The 26,627-nt window shown below is 41.5% G+C and overlaps 1 protein-coding gene across 1 annotated transcript; it reads left to right on the forward strand.

Annotated features, from left to right (window-relative positions):
* Positions 1-20,816: 20,816 nt before the first annotated feature.
* siva1 (SIVA1, apoptosis-inducing factor) lies at positions 20,817-25,996 on the forward strand. Its single transcript, NM_001200916.1, is given in 4 exon segments — positions 20,817-21,040; positions 22,854-23,051; positions 25,329-25,482; positions 25,734-25,996. Coding segments are annotated over 4 exon segments (522 nt in total). The 5' UTR covers positions 20,817-20,919; the 3' UTR covers positions 25,783-25,996.
* Positions 25,997-26,627: the final 631 nt, after the last annotated feature.

Here is a 26,627-nt window from a genome sequence, read left to right on the forward strand (position 1 = left end):
AAAGTTGTTCTAGCTCGACCCTCGCCTCTGGACTCCCGAACCGCATCATGAGCTCCCCCACAAACTGTTCTACACTGTCCAGGTTCCTACAGTGCTTATCCAGTTGGCGCTACACCCACTGATGGGCCGGTCCAAAGAACCGGGACCACATGAATCGGAGCCATTGCTTCTCCTCTGGCTTAGGTTCTAAGAGGCTGGAGAAATAGAATTGACAGTCTACCAGAAAATATTCTGGGGCACCGAAAAATCTGTCAAATGGATCAGGAAGCTCCATAAATGTCCATTGTGGGAATTGGACTGAGTCCATAGCGGGGACGGTTGGCGTCGACTTCCGGGTTCTGAGTTTTCTCCGTTCTCCTGCTGCATCCATGTTTGGGCGGAGGATTCTGTCACGTATTGTGACGGAGCGGAGATAGGATGGATTCAAGTGCAGTATGAACAGTTGTTTATTTTAAAAGAGAGACAGGCAGACAAATCCAAAACGTGATCCATCAACGTAATCCAAAACAGGCGAACGTCAGGCGATCGGCAAACAGGCATACACAGGGTTAAACATGAATCAAGGTCGTGGTCACGGAAAACAGGGTCGATAAACAAAACGAGAAACATGAACTATGACGAGGAACTGGGAGCGGTTAACCCAGCGTGAACTAACGCTAAACATGGACCGTCACCGTGACCGTGACCGTCACCGTGACCGTCACCGTGACCGTGACCGTCACCGTGACCGTCACCGTCACCGTGACCGTGACTGTGACTGTGACCGTGACTGTGACTACTAAACGAACTAATCTAACTCTACGATAATCTTCCGCGTTGTGTGCTGGAAGGCGCGCGGTATATGATCAGCGTCTAAACTGCGAGCAGCTGAGGACAGACACACGTGAAATCCCAGCCAATGACAGAACAGGGAGGAGACATGACAGAAACATAAACAAAACACGTGTCCAGATGTCACTACTGTGAACAATGGAAAAGCAGGTGCTCGCGCATTCGCGCTTAGAGCACCCCACTTCAAGGGGAAATCATGACAAACCATAGCAAATCATATTTTATGGTTTTAAAATCTGAATGAAAATAAATCATTTGTTTATGGTAACTAGATAGCTTGGTATTTTTTATATGTGGTAATTACATTAAATGTTTGGAGGCTGCCCGCTTTGAATATGCGGACATTAACAGACTCTGTTACTTAACATTAACAGAGTAAAGAATAAGAAACCATTAGAGGAGGAAATACATTTTTATTAGAGCAAGTGCTGGGCAAGATGTAGGCCTATATGGAAAAGATGATGGCTTAGATGACGTGCAAGAGATTTAGCCTCCAAATATCTGCATTTAAATTGAAGTCATAACTGTCATGATTTATTGCTTCATATATTGAGCCATTATTACAACAGAAAAGCTAAATACCAAATCAATCCCTACCACTGGTATGTCCAATTTGGGATTCAACATGGGGTCTCTCCAACAACTCACATTACAACCCCTGGCAAAAATGATGGAATCACTACCCTTATGTTGTTCATCTGGCTTTTTTAAATTTAATATCAAATTGATCAATCACAGTTAAGGTCACAAAACAATTTTTGTTTAATAGTTCGTTCAACATTCAAGCTTTGTGAAACATATCTCAAACCAGTTAAATGAAATTATTTTAATTAATGGCATATTTTTTGCCAGATCAAGTAGAGGAAAAATTATGGAATCACCTTGTAATTTGCATTTCTAAAACAAAAACCAGCACAAATGTTGTTTTTTTTGTTTGTTTTTTTTAAATGCAAATTTATCTGCAGTTAAAAGAGAGTGCTTACAGACCTTAAGCTTGGACTTTTTGAAAGGAAACATGGCCCCAACAAGAGCGTTGTCAATTGAAACAATGGAAAGGATCATTAAAATCCTTCAAGAAGGAAATCCAGCACGGAGTATGGTAAAAGATGTTGGTTATTCCCAGTCAGCTGTGTCTAAAATTTGGTGCAAGAATAAACAAAATGGGAAGGTTATAAAAGGAAAACATACGGATAGACCAAGGAAGACATCAAAGCGTCGAAAACTCAAAGCAATATGCCTTGAAAATAGAAAATGCACAACAAAACAAATGAAAAACAAATGAGCGGAAACAGGAGTCAGCGTTTGTGACAGGACTGTAAGAAATCGGCTGAAGGAAATGGGAGTTACGTATAGAAAAGCAAATGAAAACCAGCACTGACTCCTAAACAGAAGAAAACAAGGTTACAGTGGGCTAAAGAGGAGCGATCATGGAGCGTGGATGATTGGATGAAAGTGATATTCAGTGATGAATCACGAATCTGCATTGGCCAAGGAGATGATGTTGGAACGTTTGTCTGGTGCCATTTTAATAAAACATATAAAGATGACTGCCTGAAATAAACAATCATATTTCCCCACTCATTTATAATATGGAGTTGCATGTCAGGTGAAGGACCAGGGGAGACCTCAGCAGTCAGTACACAGGTGTACACTGAAAATTGACACTTTTCTCATTCCATTGTTAGAAAATATATTTTTTTTGATGAAGTCATTTTTCAGGATGATAATACATCTTGCCCCAGAGCAGAGTGTTCAAGCTTTTCTTAAGGAAAGGCAGATCATCTCAATGACACAACCAGCAAACAGTCCGGATCTCAATCCGATTGAAAATTTATGCTGGAGATTAAAAAAGAAACTGGTCCATGACAACGCTCCATCCTGGAAAGCTGATCTGTCAACCATTATTCAAGAAAGTTGGAATCAGCTTGATGGAGAATAGTGTTTCATTGCCTCAAAGAAAAAAAGCCAGAGGAGGAGCAACAAAGTATTAATTAATCTGTAAAGAAATATTCCACTGATGAAAACAATTGTATTTAATTTGTTTGAGTTCAAAGCCATAATGTTCAGTTATTAAACTATAATTGATTTGTGTCATATCTGTGATTTGTTTCCTACGTAGTAAAAAATAATATAGGTGAGCATCCTCTAAGTGATTCCATCATTTTGCCAGGGGTTGTAATACACCATCTTCCTGCTATGATGGAGCCATTTGGAATTCGGTCACGGAAGACAGGGTGTCATTGTATTTTATGCTTGGATGGCATTTGTACTACATTTAAATGAACAGTAGGTGGCAGTATGACTCTGAGTAGACAACAATCACTGAGATCCACATCCCTCCAGACAGTTGTCTGATTTGAAGGTCAACACAAGGGAAAATCCATGCTCAGAGTTTGGGGTCCCATTACTGGAGTTGGAAACCATTGGAATTAAGCCTGTAACCCCTAGCTTTAACATCATACTGTAGTCATGTTTCATAGTTTGAAGGTCAGTGCTTCAATTAGTTATATTTTCCTCAAATTATCTTCATCCCAAACTGGCAAATCTCCAATGGCTGAGAGGCTCAAATGAGTTTTCCTCCAACTGTTAGTCATAAAAACCTAAACAACTCTTGTCTAAACTTGAAGCAGGGAGGAAAGTGAAGTTATAGAAGTGGGGCAGAAATCACTTTCTCTCTGAACCATATTTAACTTAAACTTAAATAAACAAATATGCATATTATATAAATAATAAAATGAGTAAATGTAGGGCCTGACTGAATTGATTGAAATATTTCAATCAATCAGTCAGTTAATCAATAATACTGAGTTAATAATGATGAAATATTAGTTATTAGATGTTAGTAATCATACTCATTTTCACAAAAGCATTGTCACATTGTTCATTCTTCATTTTTATTCCATAGTAACAGATTTTCATATTCATGGTTCCAGGTTAAATATAGGCTAGATACTAATGATTAATAAAAGATGTAGGCTACCCCTATGTGGTACCACTTCAGCAACAAGTAGAAGTACAGTTTGGTGTTTTAATCTCTGAGAGTGGAGGGTCACAATTTAAAAATAACCGATTCAATCGAGTGGGATCGTTTGTCTAACTTAGATAATTACCTTAGTAATATCTCTAACCTACTTGTACAAATTTTATACAGAGCTGCCACATACACACAGCTCATTTATGGTTTTTGTTGAAGACATTGATGAAAGGATAACAGACTTGAATAAAGTTAAAGTTTTCACTGGTTATCGCACCGCAAAAGCTGTTTCTAATTATTTTCAGCTCTTATAGTAGCTCATAGCAGTTGTTCATGCTACGAGGGTCACGTGACTATCACGGGGTCACATGACACTCAGTCTCACGAGAACAATGCGGGCAATATTCAAATATTCGATCAACAGCCATAATGTTGGAATTCGAACCCGGCTGTGACGTGACGATGACGCATATAGCAAGGTGCATCGTTTTTACAGCTGAGCTCTTTGCTACAGAGGGACAGGATGAAAGATGGCGGATAAGTTATATTATTTTCTGCCTTCACTGCTTAAAAACTGGCTAAAAAACCTAGACAGTGAGGAACAGGGTGAAGTTGCAGCCGGAGGAACAGAAAGAGAAGAAGTTGTGGAAGAGGCAACAAAATGTCAGGGCGTGAACATGGAACCTGTCCGTAAAATGGGATCTCTCATCTGCAAAAGAGTTACAAATGAGAATGGGAGTAAAACCAGAATGGACCAGAGATCATGGAAGCCGTTTAATGCAGTTCTACGAGGCATGGTTCTTCATTTACGCAAAGACACATTAATTTTGTACAAGATAGACCATGCCATTGAACTGCATCATGCCGTAGCATACCCTATAGAGTGCAAAAAGAGGCCTCATGTGCTGAGCCTCAGGACCGCAGACTCCAGACACTTCTACTTCCAAGCCAAGAGTGAAGAAGAGCAGTTATCATGGGTTGTGACCATTAACTACGTCGCCGCTCGTTTCTCTGCTCCTCCAATCACTCCTGTTTCGCGCGACATTAATACGCATTGCCCTCAGATCCTTCCTTCATTCCCCACCTATCTGTCTCTAGAGCAGCAGTTACAGTGCTACAAGGAGCAGGTACAGAAGGTTATGGGACATTTACATTACTATCAGTCATTGCCTGTTAGGGATGGTCCTTTAACTTTAGCTTATGTGATACAGGAGGTAAAGCGATATATAATATATGTCAGAGTGTTAAAGGTGCTAGTTGCAAAAAAAGACGCTGCAGCGACTCTAACTAAAGGATAATTGGTATCACTGTCTTCCACAAACAATTATACCTTCTTCTAATTAATTCCACAATTCTTAAGGAAATGCAAATAAAAACTTGTTTCAGAGTTGTTTCTTAACTTATTGAATGATATTAATTCATATTAACATTGACTGAATTCTAAAAAACCTCCTGTTAGTCTCACATTCACTCACCACAAACAAAAGCATTTCTACTTCATCATTAACTTCAGAACCTTCCAGAAGAACAACCATCTCTGCAGCACTCCACCAATCAGGCCTGTATGGTAGAGTGGCCAGACGGAAGACACTCCTCAGTAAAAGGCACATGACAGCCTGCCTGGACTATGCCAAAAAGCACCTGAAAGACTCTCAGACAAACAGAAACAAAAAGATTGAACTCTTTGGCCTGAATGGTAAGCGTAATGTCTGGCGGAAACCAGGCACCACTCATCACCTGGCCAATACCATCCCTACAGTGAAGCATGATGGTGGCAGCATCACGCTGTGGGGATGTATTTCAGCGACAGGAACTGGGAGACTGGTCAGGATTGAGCGAAAGATGAATGCAGCAATGTACAGAGACATCCATGATGAAAACCTGCTCCAGAGCACTCTGGACCTCAGACTGGGGCGAAGGTTCATCTTCCAACAGGACAACGACCCTAAGCACACAGCCAAGAAAACAAAGGAGTGGCTACAGGACAACTCTGAATGTCTTTGAGTGGCCCAGCCAGAGCCCAGACTTGAACCCGATTGAACATCTCTGGGGAGATCTGAAAATGGCTGTTCACCGACGGTCCCCATCCAACCTGATGGAGCTTGAGAGGTCCTGCAAGGAAGAATGGGAGAAACTGCCCAAAAATAGGTGTGCCAAGCTTGTTGCATCATACTCAAAAAAACTTGAGGCTGTAATTGGTGCCAAAGGTGCGTCAACAAAGTATTGAGCAAAGGCTGTGAATACTTATGTAAATGTGCTTTTTTGTTTTTTATTTTTAATAAAATTGCAAAGATTTCAAACAAACTTCTTTCACGTTGTCATTATGGGGTATTGTTTGTAGATTTTGGAATAAGGCTGTAACATAACAAAATGTGGAAAAAGTGAAGCGCTGTGAATACTTTCCGGATGCACTGTATATATAGTTGCATCAGTGTTATTTAAAAAAATTAAAAATCCACTAATATTTGAGGATCAGTGTGGTCAATTAGCGTTACCTGCCTTGTTAACATACCATGGTTAATGACCATGTTGCTGTCTCTTTTTTTATTAATATATTTTATGTTCTTAAACTTGTAAGTTAGTCAAGGGCAATCACTAATGTCATCTTCATGACTTTCAGATAGGACAACAGACAGGAGACTATCACTGATTATCAACTCACTGCACAATGGGTCATTGGACTAGCAGCAGCAGCATGATGTTAAGTGTGTTATCTTAGAAAATCCATTGCAATTATGTGAAATGTGAAATTAAATTAAGTGAAATTAAATGAATCTTAAATGTTTACAATTCTTATGCACCCCTGCACTTATATTTAAGTATACATTAATAATATCTTCAACTTAAACACATGTTCATATATATTTATGTATTTTGACTTTTGCTATGCAATTATTTACAGCAATGGATTTATAAATACGTTTCTAATAAACTGAAAATCATGCTATACTTTTATATCACAGCTAGTGTGTTACAGGTGACACAGGTATTATATGTATGAAGTCTTATTAATTGTAGTAGTATTTCTTATAATGAAGTGACATATTATTTTCAATATTTATAAATTAGCAGTGCTATGTCTTCTGCGTATATCAGTTTCAAAGATTGAGGAAAGAAGGGATGAGGACACTGAAAGATATATCAATAGGATGCATCGTAAAAAAAAATAGCTCCCTTCCTACAACAAGGAATTTTATTCTTTATTACACAATTATTATTATTATTATTATTACTACTACATCATTTTACCACTTCCATCCACCAGTATCACACACCCCATTGTCCCCCCCCCCCCCACAAAAACATTTAGAAGCCTTGTCTTCTAAGTTCACAACTATTAAGAGAACAAATTTCACAATTAATTTAATAGGCTGTTCATGGTTTCTTGTGTTGCTAACTTCCAGTAGCCTATAATAGCCTAATCTGTTATCTGATAACAAACCCTAAAACTACTAATTTAGTGAGAAATAATTCACTAGCATGCTTTAATCTACAATTTCATTTGATTAAGATGTACTGACAATATGTACTCAGCAAAAAAAAAAAAAAAGTTGCTTTTTCAGGAGACTTTATTTTAAAGATAAATTTATATATTTGAATATATTTGTAAAATCCAAATAAGCTTTAAAGATCTTTATTGGAAAGGGTTTAAACGATGAACCAACAATGAACCATAAACAATTGTTGCACATGCACCTGTGGAACAGTCCTTAAGACACTAACAGTTTACAGACAGTAAGTAATTAAGGTCACAGTTACAATAACTAAGGACACCAAAGAGCCTTTTCTAACTATGAAAAACACCAGAAGAAAGATGCCTAGGGTTCCTGCACACCAGAGTGAACATGCCATAGGCCAGCTGCAGGGAGGCATGAGGACTGCAGATGTGTTCAGAGCAATAAACTGCAATGTCTGTAATGTAAGATGGCCAATACAGCGCTACAGGGAGACAGGAAGGACAGCTGATCCTTGCAGTGGAAAATTACATGTAAACATGTGTTCCCCAGATGTGATCGAGAACTTGCAAATGTCTTGGTGGAAGAGTGGAATAACATCTCACAGCAAGAACCGACAAATCTGGTGCAGCCCATGAGGAGAAGATGCACTGCAGTACTTAAAGCAGCTGGTGGACACACCACATACTGACGGTTACTTATGATATTGACCCCCCCCTCCCTCCTGTTCAGGGGGGGTCTCATTATTGACTCATTATTCCATTTCTGTTCATCAAATATTCATGAAACTTGTTCAGTTTATGCCTCGGTTGTTTTATGTATAGTTACTATAGTAACAATTTACACAGGGACTTGTATGACATGTGATCAACATAATCTACAAACTCCTGCACTACAAAACCCCAAAAACATATCCATACTACATTACACATCTTTTAGATCAGGAACAAGCATCAAATTTCCTCAGTTTACAGCTTAAACAAAATCAGAATGTGTTTACTAATTTTCTATAATAGCAGCTCTCTACAGTGCAGCTGAAAATCACAGGTTTATATGAATACACGTTAGAATACATTATTTCAGCTCATTCTCAGGGATAGCCTAGTAACGAGCAGATTTTTTTTTTTTAAACGTTGATTTTATAGTTATTTCACATTACTGGAAGGAGCCTTCAGTGTCAGTGCTTTTCCATCAGTTATATATTACCTAACCCAAGCACAGAAAATACATCAAACCCTTTACTATCCCTCCTCAATAACACTCCGAAATGTATACTACCCCCTTTATTTCCATTCTTGAACTGTTCATGCCAAAAAATGCCTAGCCATATTCAATTCTTTCAGAAACATGTCTCAAAATAATGTATACTAGAATGCATACAACATTATAGCTGATAATATAGCTGTAACCTCATTTTACAACACACAGGAACTATGGGAAGAGAACATGTGTAGAGTAAAGTATTCATCCTCCTTAAAAGTCGTCAGATTCATCTGGATTTCAAACTGATGTGCTCTTATGCCAAGTAAATTTTTCAAGGTCAAAATTCGTTATTTGTCAGCAGATCTTTAAAACATTAGAAACTGAAAAATACAGCCTGCATAAGTATTCAGTCCCTTCAGGATGGTACTTGGTAGAACCACATTTTTCTGAAATAATAAAAGCATTACGTCTGTTGGGGTAAGTTCCTAGTGATTTTTGCCCATTCTTCCTGGCAGATTTGTTCCCCTGCTTCTTCAGGTTGTTTGGATGTTGTTACGCAGCTAGAATGTACCTATATATCTGCATATACTTTTAGGTTTATTTAGTGTGACCCTCAAGGGAACCATGGCACTATCCATGTTTGTGCACACACAAGCAAGCATATCTCTTGGAAAATAAGATGTCCAGTGAAATTTCTTCAGCTTAATTTGTTTGGACAAAAGTCTACAAAACGGCCCTTTTTGGAACATTTGAAGCATAAAGCAGCATTTTTATTTAGGGGATACGGCAGATCTTCAGTGTTGACTATGGGCAAGTTAGCTGTGCACTGTTTCTCTGCCACCACCTGAAAGCCATTGATGGACTGTGAGAGGAAAAAAACCTCATTTTTTGTGAAACACTTTCTCTCTATGACTGATGTGGATCCATTCCACATGACGGAGATGGAAAAGCCTTCCCCTTAACCATGCCTGTGCAGCAACAAGATTTTAGGCACTGACACTATGGATACTCACACCAAGCAACTATAACTGGCCCTGCTGTCAGGACAGGAGGAATGGCATTCCAGGGGACAGTAGTGGCTCAGTCTCTGAGCTAGTGGTTGAGAGTTCAAATCCTGAGACCACCTTAGAAACCTCTGCTTGGCTCCTAAAACATCAGTAGCTGTTGAATCTTTATTCAACTGCAATCTATGTTGCCTCAACTAGCATTCAAGTTAGATGTACTCAATATTAATAGTGCATTTAAGTTCAATTGACTCAATAGCAGTATATTAAATAAAATTGTATCCAAAATGAGAATAAAAAGAAAATTAACAACAACAAAAAAAAACAGCATTATCACACAAAGGTTCAGTACATTTATTGTCTACAAACACACTGTAAGCCTTGTACACAAGTTGACCAAAAAAATATTGCTGAAGCACACAAAACCAATGTGTAATTATGATCAGAAGCCATTTAAAGTGTTAGTTCACCCAAAAATGAAAATTTACTGATAATTTACCCCAGGTCATCCATGATTTGCATGCCTTTGTCTACATTCGAACACAAACGTAGGTCCATAAAACGCAAATGAATGGGTGCCAGAACTTTCAGTCCAAACAGCAGATAAAGACCACATCAAAAGTATTCCATGCAATTCCACCGTGTAAATTAATGTGTTCTGAAGCCAAATGTTAGATCTATATTAATATCTATATTACATAATGTAACCATCAAAGATATTGTTGTGTCCTCTTTGTGTGTGCCACAGATCAAGTCAAAAGGGTAATGTTCCATTGAATTATGGACACAAGAAATATGTGCAACAGATGTCAATTCACCAATATGTAAATAGTTTGGCAAATTTTTATTTGATTCCTTATTGCTCATCACCCTATAGAAAGACAGTTCAAGTCAATCGGACCTACAGTTCATAAGGAGAAGATTTTTGTAGTTTGGACAAAGTGTACCGGAAAATCATGATGGACTTTATGGTCCCAATGGATTTTTTGTTCCCAATGAGAAATAAGGCACGTATACCAATTTTCAGACATTCTGGACTTAGGGGGCTGGGGGAAAATAATGTAGATTGAGTGTGGCCTATAGCACCACCTATGGGCTCATGTGGGCCATTTGTTTTGTCGCAGTTACTCATAGCCTGTAGTATCAATGTGCCAAATTTCAAAACTTACCATTCATTCAGATCTTGTGTTATTGGGTACTTTAGGAAGAAAGAGAAGAAGGTTTCATAAAAATAAAAACAATATTTACCATTTTACCTCACAAATTAAAATAAATAAATTTTAAAAAATTTGCTTGGATTCTCCCTCATGAAATAAGGTAGGCCCTGAAGAACTCCTTCCCTCTTCTTCTGATTAGATATCTGCCAATAAATTAAATCACTTATTTAAAAACAAAATGATAAAAGCAGTATAAAGCACCAACAGAAGACCCAGAAGCACAAAAGGGCAAAGGAAGTAAGGATAATTACAGAAACAAAGTTACATTACAGAGATCACAATGTTATCCATGACCACAGTAACATGACAAGAAGCTTCACCTAAAACCAATCACCAATTGCTGTAGGAAGGTGAAAGTGGCTTCCTTAAAATGTTTTTACCTCAAAGTGATTTGTAGCACACATACACACAGTGGAAATGGTGTAGCAAAAGTGATGAAACCATTGTGAAAAAAAGAAAAGGAGAAAAAAAAATGATTAGTCATCTTTTATAGTTGTGATTAATGGTCCTTAAAAAAAAGTCAATTACATTCATAGATTACTTATTTGGCATACATTGAATCTTCACACTTTCCACATTTTCAAGGCCATGTGGAACAATTTCCAAAATGCATTTAAATGTAGTAAATTGTATAAAATGAATCCAACAGTACAAGACATGGTTGTTAAAAGCAATACAAAGGCTTTATTCACATTAGGGATGTCACGAAAACCGATATTTCGGTACCAACATTCTTAAAAGGTAACTGTACTTGTTTTTCTGCAGTAGTGTAGGTACTGCTGGTAACAAAGGTACCGAGGTTGCAATTCTTCCGGAACTGAAGGGGACAGCAAATATGTGCAAGTGTTTTAGTCTGTCCATAAGTGGTAAAGAAGAACACCGACAAGCACACAGGAAAAACTACAGAACATGGCGACAAGTTTAGCTCCGCCCCAACTCATTGAGAGGCAGAGAGAGGAAAGCTCATTGAGAGGAAAGGTAGCAATGGTTGCCGATGTGCAACTGATGCGATCGTTCATTTCAAACAAAGCGAGGAAACACCTGGAATTTGGCGAAGCACCTGAAACACAGGCCCTATATTATATTTGTTTGAGGCAGCTGGCATTGTTGCCATGAAACCAGCTAACGTTATGCTCCATAACACTAACGCATTGCATTGTTATAAACTGCCTCCTAATGGGCCTCCATGCATCGCCATTCAGCCCGTGTCCTGTCAGTTAAATGTAGCTGAATGTCACTAATAATTATTCAAATGTTCATGCTTTTAATAAATCTTTTTGACCTGCCACCATATCAGTGAATTTAAACTAATGCTTGCATTCAGAGTATTGGGGGGGGGGGGGGGGGTGAGCATGCATTTAGGAGTGCACTTTAGCACTCACTTGTTATTACACTTAGCACTTGTTACGCCACGGCCAGCAGAGGGCACTGCGGTACGGCTGCTGACTGGTCACGTGACTCTTTTGTTTTCGTTCACTTCCCGTTTGGACACGGAGTTAAGTTTATGTCTCTGATTTGCCACAAGTGCACATGTTTTGAGTTAATTAGGTTTGTTAGTTAAACCCCCTGCGTGACTGCGCACATGGCGCAGTATTATAGTTGGTTAGTTCGTCAAGTGAAGGAAGTATACCGGTATGTGCTAAGGTGTAGCATGCTAGCGGTCGTAGCTAGGGGACCAGAGTGAGTGTAGTCAGTAGAGACCGCGCTCCCTGTGTTTGTTTACCTGTTTATTTGTTTCTGGTTTAAGTAATAAAGACTGTGACCTGCACCTGCATCCGCCTCCAGTCTCGTTCCGTGACAGAATACTGCGCCGAAAATGCGGAAGCAGCAGGTCGCTATGAGCGCCGCCGAAGAGGCCAGGATTTGGGCGCTTCTCCGTTCCTCCCTGGAGTTGAGCAAACAGCTCGCGGAGGACATTTCTCAGTGCAAGGCCGAGCTGCGCGCCGCGTCGTCCCCCGTGCCATATACCCCGTCCCCGCCGCCAAGGAGTGACGCCTTGCAACATAGCCAGCAAAGTAACCTGAGCATCTGGGGCTTTCCACTGCAGGGGAGGTATACCTTGCTGCGCAGTCCAGAGGTGAAGGCTAGTCCAGAGGTGAAGGCTGGCCCAGAAATTTTTTGGGGGGGGGCAATGAGGACAGCAGAGCTCCAGCCTGAGGCCTACGGGGAGGTCTCAGCTGCCGAGCTCCAGCAAAGGGTCAGCGGGGAGGCACTAGCACCAGGCTTTGATGTCCAAGTCCAGCCCACAGTCCCTGAGAGCCAAGTCAAGCCCACAGTCCCTGAGAGCCAAGTCAAGCCCACAGACCCTGAGGTCCAAGTCCCAGTCAAGTCTCAAGTCCCTAAAGGTCCAAGTCAAGTCTCACGTCCCTGAGATCCAAGCCAAGCCTCCAGTCAGGAAAGTCCAAGTCCCAGTCAAGTCTGAAGTCCCTAAGGTCCAAGTCAAGTCTCAAGTCCCTAAGATCCAAGTCAAGCCTCCAGTGCCTGAGATCCAAGTCAAGCCTCCAGTGCCTGAGATCCCAGTCAAGCCTCCAGTGCCTGAGCTCCAAGTCCAGCCTCCCTGTTCAGCTGTGGACGTCGCTCAGCCTCCCTGTTCAGCTGTGGACGTCGCTCAGCCTCCCTGTTCAGCTGTGGACGTCGCTCAGCCTCCCTGTTCAGCTGTGGACGTCGCTCAGCCTCCCTGCTCCATGGCAGATAGCGTTCCCCTCTTCTGCTTCGAGGAGACCCATGCTCCTCTCCCTGGCCGCACGGAAACCCACGCTCCTCTCCCTGGCCTTACAGGGGACTTCGCTCTGCCTTCCAGTTCAGCTGGGGACGTCGCTCTGCTTTCATGTTCCGACGAGGACGTCACCCTGCTTCCCTGCTCTGCCGAGTACAGCGCTCTGTTTCCCCACGCCGCCGAGGACGTCAATCTGCCTTCCTGCTCCGCTGAGTACAGTGCTCTGCCTTCCTGCTCCGACGAGGGCGTCGCTCTGCCTTCCTGCTCCGACGAGGGCGTCGCTCTGCCTTCATGTTCCGACGAGGACGTCGCCCTGCTTCCCTGCTCCGCCGAGTACAGTGCTCTGTTTCCCTGCTCCGCCGAGTACAGTGCTCTGTTTCCCTGCTCCGCCGAGGACGTCGCTCTGTTTCCCTGCTCGGCCGAGGAAGTCGCTCTGCCTTCATGCTCGGCCGAGGACGTCGCTCTGCCTTCATGCTCGGCCGAGGACGTCGCTCTGCCTTCATGCTCGGCCGAGGACGTCGCTCTGCCTTCATGCTCGGCCGAGGACGTCGCTCTGCCTTCATGCTCGGCCGAGGACGTCGCTCTGCCTTCATGCTCGGCCGAGGACGTCGCTCTGCCTTCATGCTCGGCCGAGGACGTCGCTCTGCCTTCATGCTCGGCCGAGGACGTCGCTCTGCCTTCATGCTCGGCCGAGGACGTCGCTCTGCCTTCATGCTCGGCCGAGGACGTCGCTCTGCCTTCATGCTCGGCCGAGGACGTCGCTCTGCCTTCATGCTCGGCCGAGGACGTCGCTCTGCCTTCATGCTCGGCCGAGGACGTCGCTCTGCCTTCATGCTCGGCCGAGGACGTCGCTCTGCCTTCATGCTCGGCCGAGGACGTCGCTCTGCCTTCATGCTCGGCCGAGGACGTCGCTCTGCCTTCATGCTCGGCCGAGGACGTCGCTCTGCCTTCATGCTCGGCCGAGGACGTCGCTCTGCCTTCATGCTCCGCCGAGGACGTCGCTCTGCCTTCCCGTTCGGCCGAAGTCGTCGCTCAGCCTCCCCCAGGGGCGCTACTCCCGGAGCGCCCAAAATTATACGTCCTCCATCTGGTGGTCCTGGCCCCCTGGAGAAAATGCCCCCGCAAAACCAGGGGGCCGGGCGGCTTCTACAATGGCACAGGGGCCCGGGACCCCCGTTGGAGGGGGGTACTTGGTGCTCCGGGAGGAGCACCCTTTGGAGGGGGGTTCTGTTACGCCACGGCCAGCAGAGGGCACTGCGGTACGGCCGCTGACTGGTCACGTGACTCTTTTGTTTTCGTTCACTTCCCGCTTGGACACTGAGTTAAGTTTATGTCTCTGATTTGCCACAGGTGCACATATTTTGAGTTAATTAGGTTTGTTAGTTAAACCCCCCCGCGTGACTGCGCACATGGCGCAGTATTATAGTTGGTTAGTTCATCAAGTGAAGGAAGTATACCGGTATGTGCTAAGGTGTAGCATGCTAGCGGTCGTAGCTAGGGGACCAGAGTGAGTGTAGTCAGTAGAGACCGCGCTCCCTGTGTTTGTTTACCTGTTTATTTGTTTCTGGTTTAAGTAATAAAGACTGTGACCTGCACCTGCATCCGCCTCCAGTCTCGTTCCGTGACAGCACTGTTTTATTAGTCATTGTCAGACAGTTTTTGATAACTAAAATATCCCTCTCTCTCTTTCTTTTTGCCAGTATTAGCCAAAGGAGAATGTCCTCCAGGAGTTTTTTTTTTTTTTTTTAAACCACATCGTGGTATCGACTTTGGTATCGAGTATCGTGTACTTTTGGTGGTATCGCTACCGACTACTAGATTTTTGGTATCGTGACATCCCTAATTCACACTGCAGGAATTTTATTTGGCGTGTTTAGATTTTTTCTTTTAGACAGACTGTTCAACTGAAAATTTTGTTTGGGCAAATGACAGGCATTCAAAATCTTTCTGCAGAACTCTGTTGTTGAAGATTCTGTACATCAGTGTTGTCATCTGAATTTCAATAAAATATTTTACAGAGTTTTGTCTACAGTCATCAAGTAATCACATTCATAAGTTTATTTATTCATCACAACAGCTCTACTGTGCACGTCTATTACACAACTATCAGTGCTGTTATGCTGGATATTGGCACATTTCTGGAGCAGATTGAACTGTGAAGTTCATTAGACTTACCTCTATCAAGGCACGTCATCACATTTTGGATTTCTGGTATTTCACTGCCTCTCTTGGTGTTGTACAACTGCAGGGGCCAGGGAGGTGCTGATCAAGCCCTTCAAACAATGTCAGGTGATACAAGCCTGTGGAACTCAAACACAACCTATTGAAGATAGACAAATTTAAAATAGTTAAGAGCCAAATCGCTACCATTCTGTGAAGGCATAAAGTATGTATTCATGTGTAAGCAAACATTTGTTTCATCTATGGAAAATAAATGAACATTAGAACAGATTTACTTGACTCTGAGTGAACAAAGCAGGCCAGATTAAACTGGGTTAAATATACAAATCAATGCAGTCTACCAGTCGAATATAATATGTAGAACACATTAGCCTAAACATTTAGAACAGCAAAACTTCTGCTCTCTTTAGACCCAGAAAATATAAAATACTTACATTAGTATTAAATTTCTGTCGAGTGTCGGGATTTCCGAAACAGTCTGTGAACAAGTGTCGATTGCACGTGCAGAACGATCAGCCAACATGTGCAACTCTGACCGACTGAACGAGTGAGAATGACTCGAACGATTCAAGAAGAGGATTTTGAATCGGTTCATTTAAAGAATCATTACCAAAGCCGCTTATCCTATTTCGAGAGTTTGAATGAATGAACTGGATCAGTTGAACCGACTCTTCATTTAAACAAATCGCTCAGTAAGCCAACGCCAACGAGAATTCCAGGCTCATTTTAAAACATTAATATTTTTGATGCATTCAAACGAATGAGACACGAATTTACACTTCCAATACACTTATTTTTAAAACACACCTACATTATGCACCGCATGTCAAAACACGTTTATAAGAACCCTGCTGCAGCTGCAACCAATCGGTCTGATTGCTATAAAATGCTCAGAGACGAAAATGAGGCACGAAGTTGCTTGAGAGAAAATTAACGGCTTGCGAAGTGACGTAGGCAGCATGTAACTGAATTATTTTATTCACTAATCCCACACACACACAAAAAAAGAACACAATACTCGCTAATAAAATAAGTTACCTCAAAAACGTGACCTAAATTACCTCAAAATATTTTGTGGAAAAATACCGTCTGTGAAGCGGTTTACCGCCTATAAATGCCTCTATGGTCGCAATGCACCTCATCCGTCATCAAACTGTCAAAAAATAAATTAACAAGAGACATTTTGAGAGTAATCTCTAATACATATTAATCTTCAGATTAATATAAAATAAAATAAATTACTTGACTTGGCTGCATCCAAGATGTCCACCGATGAAAAAGAGCACAATCTTGCTTGTGAATGAAACTTAATGGCTTGCGGAAGTGACGTAAGCAGTAATGTAATTGGCTGATAGTTAATACATTGTCTTGAACATGTGTGATTCCATATAAATAATTAAATGTTGAGCCAACTCGTTTAAATATGTCAATACAACTAAATCAGCTATTAATTGGATCAACTGAATAAAATAAGTTGAACTTAGTAAAGTCAAGAAATATTTTGGTTTCCTTCAGGTACTCCAGTTTCCTCCCCCAGTCCATAGACAAACATGGTAGGCTGACTGGCATGTCCAAAGTGTCCATAGTGTATGAATGGGTGTGTCAGTGTGTGTGTGTGTGTGTGTGTGTGTGTAATTGTGCCCTGCGATGGATTGGCACCCTGTCCAGGGTGTACCCCTCCTTGTGCCACATGCCACATGGGATTGGCTCCAGTTTCCCTGCGACACGCAACAAGATTGTAAATAAGAATTAAATAAAAATACAAGTAAGTTTTATGTGTTCTCATGTACCAGCCGTGCCAAACTAAGAGCATCTGAAAGGAAATGGCACAAATCTAACAACCCAACTGAATTAACCAATTACCAGACACTTCTCTCCTCTTTTTCCAATAGCGTCTCAATTGCTAAAGTCACATACTACCAAGAGAAGATTGGTAGTTCTCCCAACACCCGCACTCTCTTCAAAACCTTTTCCTCTCTTCTCTGTCCCCCTCCTCCCCCTTCCCCTACCTCTCTCACTGCAGATGACTTTGCCACTTTATTTTCCAACAAGGTTACATCAATCAGGAACCACTTCTCAACCCCAGACATGCATAGACTGGCTCCTCTTCCATGTAACTACCAACTGACTTCCTTCTCTCCCCTCTCAGAGACTGATGTCTCTAAACTCCTCCTCTCTAGCCGTCCCACAACCTGTCCTCTTGACCCTATCCCTTCTCACCTTCTTCAGTCCATCTCTCCCACACTATTACCTGCACTCACACACATCTTTAACACATCCCTCTCTACTGGCACATACCCTACCTCAATTAAGCACGGGTTACCCCACTGCTTAAAAAACCATCACTTAACCCTGCTGTAGTTGACAACTACAAACCTGTTTCCCTCCACCCTTTTCTTTCCAAAACTCTTGAAAAGAGCCGTTTTTAATCAACCTCCTGGACACCAAGCAGTCTGGCTTCAAGAGCAATCACTCTACAGAGACTGCTCTGCTTTCCGTCACTGAAGCCTTACGACTAGCAAGAGCAAGCTCTAGATCATCTGTCCTCATCCTACTCGTCTTCTCTGCTGCTTTCGACACTGTGAACCATCAGATCCTCCTGTCAACTCTCTCCAGCCTGGGCATCACTGGATCGGTTCTGCGCTGGGTGGAATCCTATCTCTCTGACAGATCCTTCAAGGTATCATGGAGTACCTCACTGTACCTCACTGAACAGGCTACACAGATACTAGTCCAGGCTCTTCGTATCTCTAAACTGGACTACTGCAACTCACTACTTTCCGGCCTTCCAGCCAGCTCCATCAAACCCCTTCAGATGATTCAGAATGCTGCAGCGCGCCTCGTCTTCAACCAGCCCAAGAGAACCCATGTCACACCCCTCTTCATCTCCCTCCACTGGCTTCCTGTAGCCGCCCGCATCAAATTCAAGGCCTTGATGCTCACCTACAAGACCTTGTCTGGAACAGCATCCTCCTACCTCAACTCTCTCCTGAAGGCCTACGTTCCCTCTCGCAATCTGCAATCGATTAGCGACCGACGTTTAGTAGTTCCCACTCAGCGTGGCTCAAGGTCCCTTTCCAGAACCTTAACACTAACTGTTCCTTGGTGGTGGAATGAACTTCCAACCTCAATCCGGACCTCAGAATCTCTCACCATCTTCAAAAAACAGCTAAAGACCCACCTCTTCAGTGAACACCTAACCAACTCATAAAAAATAAATAAATAAATAAATAAATTTGCACTTACACCTCTACTCTGTGCACTTTGCTTCTTCTGGAACTCAATTAATGGATCTTGTACGGTAGCACTACTTGTACTGTTCTCTGCTTGATATATCGCTTTGCTTGTATTTTTCTCATTTGTAAGTTGCTTTGGATAAAAGCGTCTGCTAAATGAATCAATTTAATGTAAATGTAAATGTAATGTAAAAATATGTTTACACATGTCCATGGTAAACTGATCAAGCAACATGATGTTAACCATACAGGTAAAGACATTAAATATTCCAAGTTACATAGGGGAATGAATTCCTGACTGTGGGCCTGACCAATAGGAGGCCGTTGACAAAGGGGGCCCTCAGCGAGCATATGGTGCTGTGAAAAAGTATTTGCCCCATCCTTATTGAAAGGCAACCTGAGTAAACACAAAATACAGTTTTTTAAATTATGTTATGTTATGTTATGTTATGGTTTTTAAAAAATGTTATTTACTGAAGCAAAAAAATTATCCAATACCAACTGGGCCTTCGTGAAAATGTATTTGCCCCCATAGTTACTAATTCCCCAAATCTATGAAACTGCATTCATAATGGGGTTCAGATGGACTAGACTCAACCAGGCCTGATTACTGCAAACCCTCTTCAATCAAATCAACCCTTAAATAGAACTTTTTCAACAGCATGAAGTTGGTTAAGAGGTCTTACCCTGTAACACACTACACCAAAGTTGAAAGAAATTACAGATGTGATGAGGAAGAGGGTGATTGAAATATATCAGTCTGGGAAGGGTTACAAAGCTATTTCAAATGCTCTGGGATGCCAAAGAACCACAGTGAGACCCATTATCTCTACATGGAAAAACTCAGCACAGTAGTGTACCTTCCCAGACGTGGGAATTTCTTGAAGGGAAATTCCTTCAAGAGCACTTATCCAAGAAGTCACAAAACAGCCAAGTGTAAAGACAAAAATATTATCTTTACACTTGGATTACGGTGCTGTTGTCTTAGCAGTAGATAGTGTTTATCACAAGGGAAATGTGAGAGAAAAATGGTTTTCCCTGGTCACTGTTTCAGTACATTAAGCCACGTTAAGCGTTTTAGAATGTCCCCACAGTGTATGATAAACTGTCAGTGGCTACGTTTACATGCAACCAAATAATCCAATAGTAATCTGGAAAGCCTTCATGTAAACACCATTAACAATCCGAATTTGCTCGTCCCAAATGAAATTTCGATCGGATAGGAAGGGGTGGTTTATTCCTTTTCTAATCTGATCGAAAGGGAAAAAATGACCATGTAAATGGTCAAATTCTATTATTTTCTCAATCAGCTTCAAAAATTCCTTGTGCACGTGCGCAGTGCAATGGTGCGTACGTTCACGTCTTATGTCTTAAACATGGTGTCCGGTGGAAAGAACTGATCGATGGCGGAGCCATAATATTTGTTGAACATACTAAAAGAAAAAAAAGATTGTCAAAAGAACTGACGGAAGAAAACTTCTAAAGTAATAAAGAAGTGTTTGAGGAAATGCAGTTTGGAGGATTCAGTCGGTCCGTAGAACAAATTAAAGTGAAAAAAATGGGGGGGGGGGGGGGGGGGGGTTGACTGTTGCTGATGTATGTTCATATATGTCAACAAAGTAAAAAAATCCTACTAGGTCATTTGGTGTCACGTCCATGGCTTTCTCCGCTATTGTATGGTCAGCATGACGACAGATGCTGTACGCTGTGTGCTTGCGCAGAAGATTTGTTTGAATACGTATAATGCACATATAAACGAATATTTGAATCTGATTGCAATGCTTACATATAAACAGATCTGCAATCGGATTGAATTCATTCGGATTGAAGAAAATGGGTGCATGTAAACATAGTTAGTGGAGACTATAGGGCGTGAACTACAGATTGTTATATTGAATCGCACCTTGGATGCCGCCGAACCGCGAGAGGGTGCTACTGATTATTTTCCACCAATGTTCTCGCAGAGAGGAGTATTAAAGCGCCGAGTTACTTCGCGGGAAAAGGGAGAGAGGCAGAGCGGTCGAGGTTTGTTTGGGCTCTACAGTTCGCAAAAAAAATAAAAAATAAAAAATAAAAATTAAAAATAATAATAAATTCTCAACATGCCTAAAAGGTCGTGTCCTTTCACTGACTCGTTTTCGACACAGTATAAAATCCATGTTGGACAGAAGGAGCTGAACCTGCACGGAGTTTTCGGGAACAAGTACAGACAGGAAGTTTACGGTAAGTTTGGTCTTAAGCCGGTGGCGCACATTGTTAACATGACTGTTAATCGCTGCAAAATACATTTTAATTTCGTTCAATATTGTTGTGCTGCACTGGCGGGTTATGTAATCTAATCGGGTGGTAAAAGTCCGTGAGCTGTTAGTGTAAATATAAGTTAAGTTAGGCCGTCGTAAATGCGTCACCAAACTGACCGGAAAGTCCCGCCTCCTGCGTTTTAATTGGTCAGTAGTTTAAACTCGTAAGTAGTCCACCAATCAACGGGCGAGTTGCTTGCCATTTTCATGAGAGCTTCTGACCTGAAAATCCCACTTGTAAGTGATGTGAATTCAGCTTAGCCTTGACATTTTAAATATATTTTGGTCAAAGAGGGTTTTTTTTGACGTTTAAGTGCACGAACGTTATAGTGTGTTTAATGTACATTGATGTAATCATGTATGGAAGCGTGAAATCTGAGTGTGCTTGTCTTTGTTTACATGGAAAGTGACTTATCCCCAAACTGAACCCATCCTCCAAGCAAACTCTAATACAGCTCATCAGGGATGTTACAGAAAATAAACACCACAAATGTCCATACAGGGCTTCATCTGTCCTTTTTAACACGCACTTTGAGACTTTGTGCTTGGAGAGTGTGTTCAAACACCTGAGAGTTGTACACAAGTGTTTTTCCACAACGGGGAACCTTGGGTCTCTGGATGCTGCATGATTTTACAACCTTCTGTGACCAGAGTTGTTTCTGAAAAGTCAAAACTCTGTATGTATGAGACTGAATGACGGCACCACGTTGGTTGTGTCTTTTTGTCGACGTTGACTTCTCAGTTGGTCTGCCACACTTCCAGTCTTTTTGAATTGTTAATGAGTTTGATAAGTGTCCTGTGTGTGATTTGTGCTTGCCGTGTTTCCTGTTGAAGTCCATCGCAACCTTGTGATGGCTTCTTGGTCCAGCCATGATGATGTCAAAGGCATTCTTAAAGGTTAAATTATGTATCATAATATAATATAATATAATATAATATACACATAGTGTGAAACCTTTTGAAGGACATTTTGCTTAGTGTATGTATTGAGACTTTTGGGACACCCTGTAGATATAAATAATATAATACAAACACGAACTGTTATGTTCTTTGTCCTTATATCAGTGACCAGAACTTGGTCCCTGCAATGGCTGACTTCCTCTCATTCAGTGAAAGCTTCTTAGTTTAATGATGCAGAAAGCATAGTGTATATACACTGAAACATTTGGAACAGATCAAATCAAAATATGTATTATGTATGTTTGAGCGATTTAAGAACTACAAGATGTCTAGTCTACCAGATAAGAGAAGAAGAAGCGAGGGAGGATGAAAGGTGAGGGTGATTTTAGGAATGCTCAAAATAACTCGTACCAAGGACACAGTTTGGTTCCTGTACATCGTGACACAAACTAGAGGATTATATTCACTGCTAAAAAAAAAAAAAAAAAAAGTATATATTGTTATACATCCCGGTTGGTTTATCTAAATGTGAAGGAATCTGTTCTATAATTAAGTGTACTTAAATTAAATTGTAATGTCAAATTAATTGGCATGCTGCTGTTTTCATGTATGTATGACTGAAAAACTAATGACCGTATGGTCAGTGTAATATTTAGTCTACCCTGTTTTTATTTTCTTGTAGCTTTTTTTTTTTTTTTTTTTTTTTTTTTAAATTCTACTTTTCTAAAAAATAAATAAAGCAGTCTGTCAACAGAATATGTGAACTGAATGCGTATAATGAAGCAAATGCTATCAGACATGTTTTAATGAATAAATGTGTCTGCATTCCTCTACAGAAAAGACCAAGAACCTGCTCTTTAACGGGACCCGAGCGGTAATGGGACGGATTTGGAAGGTGGACGCGGAGGAGAAGTGCGCTGACGTGGATGTGTGTAATAAGGGTGACGTGACTCCTGCAAATAATCAGCTGCTACTCAAAGGGCAGACTCTGATTGGGCTGGATGGGAAACTGAAGAAAGCCAAGGCAGTTTCAGGTAAAACTGGACTCCATTGCACTCAGTGATTTTTATTGTTGGTGTGTTTCCCTCTCATATTTGGTCTTGATCACACACCACCTACCAAGCAGGGAGGGTGGGGCTAACACGTGTTTCCTCCAAAGCACACGAAACTCCGCATCTTTCAAACTGCTACTTATGCAGGAGGACGGTGTTGTCTGCCCTGTTCTGCATGCATGAGCTCACAGATGCACCACGGCCACTTTCTCACTGTCAGACTCCTGGCCACGCTTAGCTCTGGCATCGCTCGAATTCAAACTCTCAATCCCCGCATGAGGGGTCAAAACTTTTCCGTCCCTGGGTATCACTCGGGAGCTACAGTTGGGGTTTTTATTCAGAACTCCTCCTGGCTTGCACTATTAATAGCTTTAGTAAATGTCATGCAACCCTCCTGCAAGAACTAAACTTTATGCAAAAATTCATTTTTAAGTGTTGTGATCCGTGGATTAAAAATGTAGCCGAAGGAGGTCAAATTATAGGGACCACAATTTCTTCAGTGCCTTTTCAAAAAAAAAAAAAAAAAAAAAAAACACCTCATGCAAATGAGCAAGAAGGCAAATGTTGAGCTTGTTGTTGTGTGTGTGATCTGCATTGTGGGTTTTTTTCTCCTTCCCCCATGCTTAATCTGTAACGCAGCTGCAGTGTGTGCAATTACCACACAGTTTCGACTGTGGGGGTGTTGACTCAGCATTAAAGTCTACAAATGAGTCTGTTTTTTCTTTCTTTTTTTTATCCTGCATTCCAACCTCATCCCAAGTTCGAACCCTGAAGACTCCACGGTCATCCGAGAGTCAAGAGCATAATCATCCCTGCTGTCTAATCAACTGGGCAGAGCTCAGAGAAAAGCTCACGTGCAGAGGGTGTTGCATGAGTAACAGTTTGAAAAAGTTCAGAGGCAGAGCTGCACATGATTCGGAGCACCCTTCCCCATAGCGGTTGTGTCGAATTGGCTGGTAGACGTAGATCTGTGCTTTGTTCTGAAACGAAGACTTCAATTGTTACAACGTTGTATTTTCTCCTCTGCTACATTTATTATCGCAAGGCAACATTTCAAAGCATTCCAAAATGTTTATTCATGTCACGTGTGAGTAAACTGTGCTCCTGTTTACACACTACACGATCTGACCATGACTTTATCTGGTGTCCAAACTGGCGTTTTTGACGCGTGAAGTGACCTGGATCTATGATGCGAAACGGTAGTTTATTTGACAATGGACGTAGGATAGAAATGAGTGGTGTGAGCTGTTGATGCATGATTTGTGTTGAAGAAACCCCTAAAAGGAAAAGACAAAGCGGGTGAAAGAATGGATTAGCACATGCAGGCAGCAGGGATTGTAGAGCGTCTCCGCTTTATGCCTCTGCCATGTGTTGCGGGTTTCCCTTCCTCACGGCGACCTCACCCCACGCCTTGCTCTCTCATTGGCTGTAGCTCGTCACAGCAATCACAGCCAGTGTTGACACTTCACACCACACGATGTGGAGTCGCCCATGAGCTCCAGGTAGTTAGCACGCTAAATCTGTCTTGTGTCAACGATGCCTCTGCAATGTGTCTGCGAGCCTCTTTGATGCATTGTTGAGTAGTTCACACTGCTGATTGCTCACTGATTTGCTTCCGATCGAAGGGTTTTTGTCGTCGAGCTTGGTGACTTGAAAACCAGGTTTTAAATTGTGTAGCGTGAACTGGACTAAAGTTATACTGATAATCAGCTGCCTTAATACACTTGACTACATCAACAAGCAGCAGTGCAGCCGATCCTCTGGAAGTTGGATGTGAGCTAGCTATATTATGGGACAACTGGGAATTTTCTCATGGCAGTAAGTGTCGAGAACCTTAACGAAAGTTGGGCAGTTCCTTCCCCTCCATATATTGCCTTTTTTTTTTTTTTTTTTTTTTCCCCTCCTGATGAAATGCACATGGAACCTTTACCTGCCCCGGACATGGAGAGCCGCTAAGCTTGTGCTCAAATGCTTTTGAACAAAAAATCTCTCCTGTAGTAAGCGGAGTGATTCTATCTATCTATCTATCTATCTATCTATCTATTTATTTGTTAATTTATTAATTTATTAATTATTATTCTTCATTCTCTGCTTATAATGTTCAACTTGTGCAGTGAAGAAATTCAGTCCTGAACAGGGTGTCCACAGTTGAACTGTAAATGGTCTGCACTTGTATAGTGTTTTTTTTTTTTGTTTGTTTTATTTAATTTTTTATTTATTTATTTATTTTTGATGATTGATATCATCTTGTGTCCTCAGGCAGCGTGACCGCTCCAGCCGTGTGTGCTGTGTGTCAGAGAACATCAGGAGTGAGGACGGCTTGCTCTCGGTGCGATCGCCCTGCGTGTCCCACCTGCACTCAGCAATGCAGCAGCTGTTCCAGCCGCTGCTGCTCCGTCTGCACCATCACCGAGTAATGTCTCCTCTATCCTTCTCTGTACTCCTCTCACAAAGTGTGCTTCATTTGCGTTCATTTCTGCATGCGAGTTTAGACATGATTTTTATATTGTGTGCACTTGCACACTTCGTATTATTTAAGCTGCTATATTCATATAACATTGTCTTTAATTGGGTGGATTTTTTTTATTTATTTTTATTTATTTTTTTTAAATAAATTGTTTAATTAAATAACTCTAACAACTTTGCATACTCTTCTCTCTACAGTTACACCGATCGCTATGACAAAGTCCTCTGCTGTAGCTGCTCGTCATGATGCGATGGATGCCGAGACGGACTGGACTGATGGCTGGAGGAACGGAGTGGATGAAATGTCTTTTTGTATTTTGCTTGTAATAAACTGTAGCGCATTCCACACTGTAAATGAATTTTATATACCTTTTACACATATATAATCGAGTGTTTGTGTACATATGTATTTTTTTTAATCATTGAAATAAATACCTGAACAACTTTTGTTTTACTTTGTATTTTAAAATGACTCGTGCAGGTTTTATTTATTGAAATTATGGATGGTCTGTCGAATTTAATTACATTCCTGCTCTAAATCTGTTTAAGCTTTCCCGTATTCACAGCATTAAATGCTGCATCCCTAATCATGTTTTTCCATTTTCATTAACCAGTTAATAGCCTTTTAAAGAATGTGAAAGGTAATCTGGGAAAACTGCTTAAACTTTTAATGAATGGACTAGAACTTTACAAATTAGAGCACTTACGTCCTATGTGATGCTTACTGTTTTATAACCTGCCTAATTTGTTGCAAAAGTCAGGTCCTTGAGGATAAAATAGGACTTCCAGTTTGTTTGGTTTTGATGATCTCACTTGTGTGTAGTGTTGACTTATTTATAGTGGAACGTGTGTATCAGATCTATATATAGCTATACATATCAATCAGCCCCGATTCTCAGCACCTTGTGGTCACCTGAGATGCAGATGGGGTTGGAGATCACTTAAAACAATTGTGTATTTAAAGCTTAGTTCCATTGATGATAGAGATCTGTGGATTTTTAAACATAATTAGCTTGTCCATTTCAAGGAGCTCTTTGTAAGCTTAGTTTAGTCCAGGTCGCAGGAATGGTGGAAAAATTGACTGTAGCTTCT

This window comes from Ictalurus punctatus, chromosome 9, assembly GCF_001660625.3.
Source record: "Ictalurus punctatus breed USDA103 chromosome 9, Coco_2.0, whole genome shotgun sequence".
Taxonomy (NCBI): Eukaryota; Metazoa; Chordata; class Actinopteri; order Siluriformes; family Ictaluridae; genus Ictalurus; species Ictalurus punctatus.